This window comes from Mytilus galloprovincialis, chromosome 11 (genome assembly GCF_965363235.1).
Source record: "Mytilus galloprovincialis chromosome 11, xbMytGall1.hap1.1, whole genome shotgun sequence".
NCBI lineage: Eukaryota > Metazoa > Mollusca > Bivalvia > Mytilida > Mytilidae > Mytilus > Mytilus galloprovincialis.
In genome coordinates, this window is record NC_134848.1 from 80,546,315 (window position 1) to 80,557,669 (window position 11,355).

General features: G+C 31.5%; 1 protein-coding gene across 2 annotated transcripts in view; it reads right to left on the minus strand.

Annotated features, from left to right (window-relative positions):
• LOC143052881 (uncharacterized) overlaps nt 1–3,979 on the minus strand; it is a 30,332-nt gene extending 26,353 nt beyond the window's left edge. Inside the window, exons 1-3 of one of the 2 annotated variants that reach the window (XM_076226029.1) lie at nt 3,814–3,979; nt 3,010–3,081; nt 1,988–2,059 (exon numbers count right to left, since the gene is read on the minus strand). In XM_076226029.1, coding sequence (XP_076082144.1) covers nt 1,988–2,059; nt 3,010–3,029 — 92 coding nt within the window. In that variant the 5' untranslated portion in view covers nt 3,030–3,081; nt 3,814–3,979. The remainder of the gene's footprint in view (nt 1–1,987; nt 2,060–3,009; nt 3,082–3,813) is intronic. The other variant, XM_076226028.1, reaches the window with a different exon arrangement.
• Between the last annotated feature and the right edge of the window lie 7,376 nt (nt 3,980–11,355).

Consider the following 11,355-nt stretch of genomic DNA (forward strand, 5'->3'; position numbering starts at 1 on the left):
ACAAACGACGCAACGTTAAATTGTAACACACACAGAAACGAACTATAATATAACAATGGCCATATTCCTGACTTGGTACAGGACATTTTTAAAGGAAAAAATGGTGGGTTGAACCTGGTTTTGTGGCATGCCAAACCTCGCACTTTAATGGCAATGTTAAATATAACATAGAAATGACAACATAATATTACAGGACTACAATACAAATAAATAGGAAAACGTATTAGCCAAAGAAACACGTGATTAATGAATAACAAAAAGCATCAGGTTTAAAATTTAATACGCCAAAAACGCGCCTCGTCCACACAAGACTCACCAGTGACGCCCAGATATAAAAGATCGAAAGCGAAAAAAAGTACAAAGTTGTACAGCACTGAAGATCAAAAGTTGAAAAAGGTTGTGTCAAATACGGCTAAGTTTGTATGCTTGGGATAAGAACATCCTAATTATTTAGAACAATTAATGCTATTGCAAACAGTAAATTTTATCAAATGAATATAACAGATATACATAATGAAACTGAAATATTAACTCATTACATAAAACAAACACGAATACATAATGAATGACCAACACAGAATAGACACACCCGACTCAGTGTCAGAAACATATTCAGAAGAGACATACTTACGATACTTTTGTCAGGTGAATCAATGTTGATTATTTTGGAATCATTATATTATTCATTCATAAGGTCTTTGTATCGAAAACAAACATTTTATTCTTAATCCAGTTGTTGACATGATACAGGTTATGTTCTGATCGTATAAGTTATGTTAATATGACACTAAATATTTAACTGGAGGGGTTGTTCTTGACTTCCATATGGCGAAGACACAAGCCTTCAAGCAGTGTCATTGAGGTCTAAAGCTGGCATGTCAGTAGCTCCTAGTATTCCTTTGCTAATGTATTCATCATTGTCGTTTTGTATAGTTCCTTCTATTGAAACATCGGACTCGTTTTTTTTTTAACTGAGGTTAACTGAGGTCAAATAGAGGTCAAATGGGCTGGTTGAGATCACATTAAACATGATTAAACCCAAGGCATGTTTGTGCTTCTGGTCTTTGCTAGTCTTGTATGTGTTTTGTTTGATCGAAGTTATATGTTCCGGAGTTTATTATGACGTCCTCTTTCAATGAACTAGTACACATTTTAGTTAAGGGATCATCGAAACATGAAACATCGATATGAAGCACGCTTCCGGGTGCGATATGTTCTCGCTGCGTTCAAGAATCAGTGGTGGCCTTGTACTATTTCCGCTTTTTGGTCGGCTATTGTCCTCTTTGTACATTTTTCATTTCCATTCTCAATTTCATGTTGTAGTCGATAATGAGTTTGATAAAGACACGTATCAAAACAGCTTGTGTAGTTTCCAAAAAAAAAAATGAAATTGCCAAGGACGGCGATAAAAGCAGATTGTGTACTGTACATACTTTCTTGATGAAGTATGAATTAAAGTTAACATTAATACAAGGTAGGCAACTAAAATTGCACGTTAAGACACAACATTCTGTATTAGATTAAGATAAATATACATACTATCAGTCTATCATTTGATCATCCCGTCACCACTCGGTGTGTTATACGAAAAAAAAAACCACTTTTAATATGAATGTTCCATTTGCATGGAGCTGCATTATCTTATTTCAGGAAGTTCAATGACCTTTGGGAAGATGAACATATTTTTCAATTTTATTTTCCAAGGGTCTTATGGAAAGTTAGCATTTCGATTTGGGATGAGTCATCGTGGTTTACTGTAATGAATTGTTTAATTTGTTATTCTTATTCTTGTGTCAAACCTGATAAATGCGTTGTTAATTTCTTTATCATGTAGTCTCATCTGGAGAGCTGTCTCATTGGCAATCATACCATATCCTCTCACAGTGTTATATGTCATTCACACCCGTTTTAAGTGTGCACTGTGTTTTAATTGTTTTTGAATAAAGTCACGAAAGAAAAAAAATATATATCTAAAGTATATACTCACAGAGATTGCAGAAATTCACACTCTACAAATGTGTTTACAGGGATTTCAGAAATCTGATTGTTGTAGATGGTGCTTATGTAAAAATAGGAAATAAATTCATTATCAAAGTTTAAAATGTTAGTATTTCTTTAGATATTTTATTATATATATTTTAATTCCTATATCCATGACTATTAAATCTTAAGTAGAGAATTCATAGTATTCACCAAGGGCCGAAGTAAAAAGAGTTACTAAAGCATGTGATGCGATTAAAATCCAACACTCTTTAACAATATTTAAGAGATTACACCATGTGTATCTAGTGTCCTTATGGAAATTTGGACGTAATAATTCCATATCGTTACATTGCTTAAAAAATTGTGCGACGTGAATGTTTCCAATCGGAATATATCCGACGTTAACACCTTCAGTTTATTAAAGTTCTATGACAGGCATGTATATAAAAAAGTGATGCTTACCAGATTGAATCTATTTTTTTAAATTGATTTTGGTACGTAGCTTTTAGTTTTGCCAACTTAGTATGCAATATGTTGAACTTAAATACACATCCCAAATCATGTAATTTAAACACTATTAAATCATTCAGATATTAATTTCGACATCGTCATGTTTCTCTAACACGAGGACACTTATACAAAATGATATGGACATACCATAGTAAAAGATCAATAGTTCATTGAACAGTCAAAAACTGTTAACGGAAGTGTCAAAGTCTAGAAATGAACTATCATTTGAAGGTTATCATGACATTACAGAGTTATTTAATACATTTAATAATTATTTGGCATCTGGGAATTTTATTGTATCGATCTCAGTTGAAAACATGCAATTTAAAGAAATTGTAAAACGACAAGACTATATTCAACTCTTAGATTGGATACAAAAGACCTTTTATGTTTACGTTCATAGATTTAAAGACTGAACTATTGAATATTAAAGAAACATGATACATTGAACACATGTTGTACGCATTATAACAACAATACAAGTAATATAAAGCAAAACAAACATATGTTACATACATATATTTCAGCTGCGGCATCTCCTTACAAAACTGAATTTCAATTGATGTTATGCTGTTTTCTTGCAGAAACCTTGATCAAAGATTAAACAAAAGTCATCAATTCAATACAATCATACATGTAGTTCTATTTGTTTTTCTTGCCTTGTAAATGCAAGCAATGCAAAATATTTAGTTAATATAAATAATCATTGTTAATTTAAGCATTGTATGAATTATTTTGAAAAGCAATTGACGTTCTTTATTATTGTTCTGGCATAATTTTCATTTTTCAGATATTTTATTGTGATACGACTTAATTTTATTGTTTGATAACATGTACAACGAACAAGGCTGGCAACTCATGGGCGAATATTCGGTATGCAAGTAAAGGAAATAGCTATATTACGAGTATCATGATGAGGTAATCTACCATTTATTATTTTTCATCAACGTCCGATGTTGCAAAATGGTTGAAAAATATAACCGTATTTGAATTCGTCTTTGATTTGGTTCTACGTTCAACTGTTTTGATACGTTGATTTTTTAAGGTAAGTTAATCGCTCAGCTGTCATATATAATCTTAAAGACGGTACATGATGTATCTTTAATGATATTTTAGGTGTTATCCATTTAAAACTTAACTTTGACTCGTTAGATATGTTAAAATTAGTTTTCAATCTTTTCACACCTCAACTAATATGTTTACCTTAGGCTTGGTTCGATCATATGGTTTGAGATTGTTTATATGATTCAAGAGACAGTAAAACAAGGGCTATGAATTTATTTTCAGAATCATAATTACAAATACATTGTGTTTACTTACAGGTTATGGGTATTATTAGGAAGGTCGTCTGGAATATGTCCCTACGACCTAGAATTACAGTATACGTAATCTCCCGCTGACGAGGTTATACAGGAGCATTCCGATGGACATAATCCATTTACCATACTAGCAATGAACTCAATAAAAAGTAGCACAGCTATCATGGCTATGTTCATCTCTAAAAAAACGAATTGCATCTTTTGAAAATGATTTAATTTTTCTTTAAAAAAGAAATGCACATTTATTCTTTTCAAAATGACACGCAATATAAATGTATCATCTTAATTGAAATGGGTTCATGTTTAACTCAATTCATAAGGTTGTTTTATTTCTAAGAATATAGCTGATACAAAAAAAAAGATGTGAACGAAAAATGACACTTGCTTGATTAGAAGAGATTACATTTTTGACAAAACATTAATTTTGTTTTATCGATAATCAGATACAAGAAGAAGTGGTATGAGTGCCAATGAGACAACTCTTCATCCAAATCATTATTTGTTAACGAATCATTGTATGTTAAAGTATGGTCTTTCACATGGAGCCTTGACTGACATCAACCCTCAAGTTATAAAATGACGTGTAAAACCATTGAAACGGGAAAATCTAACTATATAAAAAAAAAGAAACGAAAAACACGGACGAACCACATAAACCAACGACAACCAATGAACACAAGGTTCCTGACTTTGGATAGGTGCAAACAAATGCAGCGGGTTTAAACGGTTTAAAAGGACCCAACCTCCTCCTTACATGAAACAATAGTGTAACAACATACATCTAGAAAGACATACTATAAAATATCAATTGACATGGCTTGACTCATTTGAAAGACATAATACCACTAGCAAATGAATATAGTTCTTATATGATTTCCATATTGAGGAATACGTTGATATGATTGGTCGAGAGGACTTCCGGTAGTTGACCTTGACGTTGGTTATTTTTCGATAGACGACGTTTACCGAACTTCTTTTCTTAACCCATGTAAACAAGATGGCGGCTATAATAACACAGACGTTAACGAAATTTCTTTAACTGCAAGTTAATCGATTAATAAAATAACAAAAACAAAAAGATTCGTTTGAATTATAATAAGAATATTTGTAGTTTATTTTTATCAGATTTCAAATTTCAAGGAGTACTTAGTTTTGCGTAAGCTAACAAATAAATTCATGCGCCAGGCCTATTCACTGAAACAAATATACAACGTAAGCAGGATAGAGGTTATGAGTGTGGAAATATATTTTCCCTTTTTCCAATTTTGAAGAATTATAAGGATTTAACTCCTTTTTAGGGGAATTTATTGGTATACAAACCAGACCAAGTCACTTTTGAACTTTTATTTGTTTGTGAGTGAATTGGTCGAGTTTATACACCGAACACATCAAAGGAATTAATAACAACAGTCATATACCATCCTGGTTTTACAGCTATCCTAACCTCTTACTTTTATGACAGTCGCATCAAAAGTCATTTTACTGACAATGATGTGTGAACAAAACAAACAGACATAAGAGGTAAAAATGTCAGAAATAGTAGTCAACATTGTGTTAAAATCTCTATCACTATAAAACAAACAAAGATGTAACAAAGAAGCACAAAAAGGCTTTACGACAAAACACATTAACATAAATTATAGACAAAAATATAAAGATGTACCATACCACAATGACGGGATGTATAAGTACAGAGCCACGTCATATGTATAAAAAAGACACAAAAGACAAATAGACAAAGCAAATTGCCAAATATGGAAGACAAGAGTACAACATGATTTTAAAGTAGCACAATAACACAATAACGGGATATAAATGTACAGACCCACATCATATGTAGCAGAAAGGCAGACCATAATCTACAAATGTATATTTTGCATCTGTCGTGAAGCTCATACTCAAGCAAAGCAGACACAAACACACCATAACCGACTAGAAATTAATCACTTGAATCAATATTCACCTTGAAAACAAAAATTTTCTATCACAATGATAAACAATATTAATGTTCAGATGCAAGTTAAGATTTAATCAGATTAAATCACATCCATCATTATACCAAGTTCAATGTAGTTTATTTGTATCAATTGACATATTACAGACTCGTTGATAATTGTATACGAGCTTGTTAACAAACTATACTTTTAACGTAATGGCTGATGAGTGAGGAAAGAAATTGACCTTCTCAAGTTTAACAGTCCCTATGACACGACTTATATTCTAGTATATATTATTTAAGGTAAAGGAATTCATAAAAAGCTTCGAGATTGTCCATTTTTGTTGCATGCTTTGAAATGGAATAATCAGACTTGATCTGCACGTGTTTACTTTGTAATTTATTTGCTTTTTTAAAATCAACTCTGTACGAACGAATGGTGTTAGTTAAAGTTAAACAATTGACAGCTACATTGTACCGATGTTTCTATTTGGTTTTTTTATTATGCTAATTTTTACAAAATCGAAAACAAAGACATAACGAAGCTCGCATTTTGTCTTTTGAAAGCTACAAATATAAATCAACTTTCGTAAATATCAAAATCAGTTAATTACGTTTATTATTATATTGTTTTTCAGTGTACCTTTGACCTTCGAACATCATAAGCTGAATACAGTAGAAACGTCTGTGAAATAAATTGTTTTCCAACTTTTCATTACATTTTCAGAATTATTCTATGCGGTAAAATTAGAATTGCTCAGAGCACCTGAGATCTACCTTAGTTATTGGCGGGTTCGTATGGCTTAGTCTTTAGTTTTTTTATTTCTTATTTATTACTATTTGCGTGCCACTCTTTTCTACTGTTCTGTGGTTTTTATTTATATGAACATATCACCATCGCATCGAATTGTCTTAAAAGCTACTGCAAAGTACTGAATTGTCTGTATCATGGTACAAAAAATAGAATTACAACGTAATAAGACAGAAAACAAAAATAAAATATATAAGAAGACGTGGTATGTGTGCTATTGAGACAAGTCACAATTTTAAAAAATAAACCATTAACACGGAGACTTTACTAACACTGAACAGCAAGTGCCCAAAATTCAAACTGGAAAACGAACCTAATTATGTCTGGATAACTCGTTTTCCAACCGTTTATTTTAAAAACGTATTTACGGGAGTTAACACGATATGATTTTTTTTAATACCAAATTTATAGTCTAGCTGAATTAAGGAAAAGTTATACATGAACATAATATGGAAAAACATAATTTTTAAAGTGAAACAAGATCATATACGACATTTTCAGATTTAATAAAAATCTGTGTTTGTGAAATGATTAATAAGTAAAGGATAACAGCTTGAGCATACTTGTAACAAACTAATACAGTGTTTAATTATTGAAAATTCCAGCTAGTCGTGATTTGTTTGTAAATAGGGTGTCCGCCTTAAATACATTTTACATATTAACAGATGCTTAATTACACAGAAATTATTTCAATTTAGACCATTTCTATTACACTTCACGTTCTTTTTTTGCTGTCATCATTCAAGTACAAACTCTTTATTTTTGATTATATTTGTGACCCTTATTTTGATAACATTTGCAGTGTTGAAAGTTCCTTACCTTTTGTTGATAACATTTATACTTTTTCCTTTAAAGTTGTTGTAATTAGAATGAGAACGTAAAACAAATTGAGACGTGAGATAATCTTTGTTTTTATACAATTACCTGATCATTTAATAACTGCGTATATTTTGCACACATCACGCAAATGTCCTTGTTCGAGTTTTATTTTTAACTACCACTGTATCATTACAGATTAATATAACAATGACAACACAAAACCTGTATTTTAGGTATGTGATTACAAGTATCTTATTTCTACACGTTTTGTACAGTTTTATATACTTACTTGTGTTTGCTTTATAAATGTTTCTTTTAATTTTTATGTTCAATATTTTGTATTTGTTGAGTTAGTCAGAAAGAAAAACAATTGTCCAGCGACATGAATACTAAAAATTCAAGTCAATGAACAGATTCAGATAAAAGAGGGACGAAAGATAACAATATTGAATTATGTATTCGTACAAACGTGCAACCTGTTATTTATATTTATACATAAACGCAGGTACTGTTAGTATGCATCGAGATGTTGAGAATATTGATTGATAATTAAACTGAAAATACAATATAGAAATCAGGATATATATGTTTAAGCACACAATGTATATAAATATAAATACAAGCGATTATCGAAATATCTTGTACTTACACCATACATATTTAACTCATGAAACAGTTCAAGTATACCTGTATAGATTGTTATAAAGAATTATTTTCGCGAAAGGCGACAATGATAGCCTTTTAAAAGAAACAGATTAAATAATACTTATTATCTTTTATGTAAAATTCAAATTCAAATTTATGTTCTTATTTTAATGTAAAATTACTTTTAAGTGAATTTTAGATGAACATAGTTTAAATACCCTCAAAATGATTAGAACGCTTATTTATAATGTAAACATTGTTTACGTTGCATTTTAACGTTGAGTCGTTTGTGTTTTCTCTTATTTTTGAGAAATTGAGATAAGACGTGGCACGGTACTTGTCTATCCCAAATTCATGTATTTGGTTTTCATGTTATATTTGTTATTCTCGTGGTGTTTTGTCTGATGCTTGGTCCGTTTCTGTGTGTGTTACGTTTCGGTGTTATGTCGTTGTTCTCCTCTTATATTTAATGCGTTTCCCTCGGTTTTAGTTTGTTACCCCGATTTTGTTTTTTGTCCATGGATTTATGAGTTTTGAACAGCGGTATACTACTGTTGCCTTTATTTACATTACAATTTTATGAAAATAACACATCATAACGTGGACAAAGGTAAGAATATCTGTCGTCACACATGCACTGAGCTATACCATTTACTGGCTCTATATAACAGTCACAAAATCAACAGTCATGTGAGATACACTGACTTTCTGTTGATAAATAATTTTAAGATCAAATTATTGGTAGCAAATTTGATGCAGGTATTTATAATTTCTGTACTTCCTTGACGGGGCAAAATTAATTCATCTGATTGTTTGATATCAAACAACACATATTATTATACCTTACATATATGTTGAACAATTATATTGGGTTATCACGTGACATGGAATAATACAGTTGTTTTTCATTCAATTGCAAGGAAGGAAGAATAATCCTAAAAATTACCACCAGCGGTGAATAACCCTATTATTCCCCGGCGAATAACCTTTTGAGTTTGTTGATTTAAACTTGAGGTATCTCCCTAGAAAATGACGTCACAGACGTAAATAAACAAGATGGCAGCGTTCGCGTTACACTGGAAGCCCACCAAGAGACGAGAAAATAAGGCATTAGACATGAATAGAGTGCCAACAGCTTATGATATCTCTTATAAAGTAACGGTCCTTTTCAGGGCCATCGATATTTTACAAAAAAGATTCTACCTTTGTTGTACTATATAGCAATTAATGAACACCCAAACATGTCTAATCCCCCTAATGTGCATGTCAATATTTTTATTTTTTATTGGAAATGTCATTCGTGTCAATATTACAAATACGTAGGTTATTTGTTTATTACTTTTTTATCAACGTATACTCATTTTGCTATTTCATTTAAAAATAGAGAATAACTTCAGGTCTATTTTTCAAACCGTCAAAATAACCTGGGTAAAAGTCAGGACGTTCGTTAAACTATGTTGGATGTTACTGTAAGCAGCCATGCCCAGTTAAATTGTAGATATAAAATCAGATACCTCGTGTAGGAAGAATTGTCCATTCACTGCGCATTTCTAACGAAGTCATAAAAAAATCGTTTTTACTCGCTCTTGAATTTTTTTAAATTAAAATCCCAACTAGTGTTTATCCCGAATAACCGTAAACATTAAGGTCCAATCCTCAATTCCAGGTATGATAATAGAACCGATCTACAGTGTAAAAAAGAAGATATGGTGTGATTGCCCATGAGAAAACTCTCCACAAGAGACCACATGACACAGAAATTAACAATTATAGGTCACCGTACCGACTTCAACAATGATTAAAGTGCATACCGCATAAACAGCTATAAAAGGCACCGAAAGGACAAATGTATTTTTGCTAACATTATATCGTTCAAATAATGCATGAACTATTTGACACTGGACGTTATGTCTTTTGTTCGTGTGTCTTTAGTGCTGCTAGACACAAAACAAATATTAAAAGAACCCTGACAACCAGTTTATGATTTGAAGTGCTGTAACAATATCAGACTGAGAGATGGAAAAAGCATGTCAATTCTCCAGGAATCCCACCAGGCAATATTCGGATTAATATAAAGCATCATCGGAGTTTTAGTACAAAATAATTTACATATTAAACGATTAATTCAACTGTACACGAATTATTTTTATGTTCGCTCAAAATGAGCATGGCATACTTGCAGCTGGCCAATAGGCAAATACAGTCAAAAATTTATTAATATGTTACAGATTAAATTTACAATTATGATAATAATTAATAACCGGCATTGCAAAAACTAATGCTAATAAATCACAACTTCATCAACTGTGTCTTCCATCATAGAAAAGCAGTAAACGTTATTTCATTCGGTAAATGAGTGTATTAACGCTAAAACACTTGAGACGTTCGTTCTGACGTGTAATAGTGGACACGTTTTGGCGAATAACAATTATCGGACACGTTTTGGCGTTATTAAATCGCACACGTTTGGGGAATATTAAACATTACAGACACGTTTAGGGAGAATAGACACGTTTTGTTGCGTCGTTGTTCTCCTCTTATATTTAATGCGTTTCCCTCGGTTTTAGTTTTTTACCCCGATTTTGTTTTTTGTCCATGGATTTATAGTTTTGAACAGCGGTATACTACTGTTGCCTTTATTTGGGGAATCGATCACGTTTGAGGGTAAAGACACATTTGGGAGTGTTAATTATACATAACCATTACTTGCATATTGTCCATAATTTTGACAATTCTAGCTTTTGACCGCGATGAAACTTATTTACCCTACGGTGTACGGTTAACATATTCGGTGAATAATAATTATAACGATTAACGTATTTCACATAATTTGTCAATAAATGAACATTTAGACCTTACACCTCAAATACATTTCGATTTGAGTTAAATACATTTCGATTTGAGTTGCCATTGTTACATTGAAACTAACACATTTAAGTTTTTTGTTTCGTTGCCTTGAAAATAACAAGATATACACCTTGACAAAATTGGCCGGTCCAATTTACAATGCAGTCACAAACTTCAAGTCCATCGTCCTGTGTCACACATGTTCCACCATTGAAACGTTTGCAGTTATTTGCTAAAAGGAAAGAATGATATCATTTATCGTTATGATGATTATTTCATATAAAAAATGAACAAATACTGACACTGACATACCTTAAGTGTTAACAGTCCCTTTAAATTATTCACACAATACAGTTCATATTTATCATTTTGTACAATGTTCAAAGATCCAAAGTGACATTCAAACTCATAAGTCATAACACCACCATTAGTTTTCCATATTTAATCGTTTATATGATGATATTTTTCAAAAATTGGTACAGAGT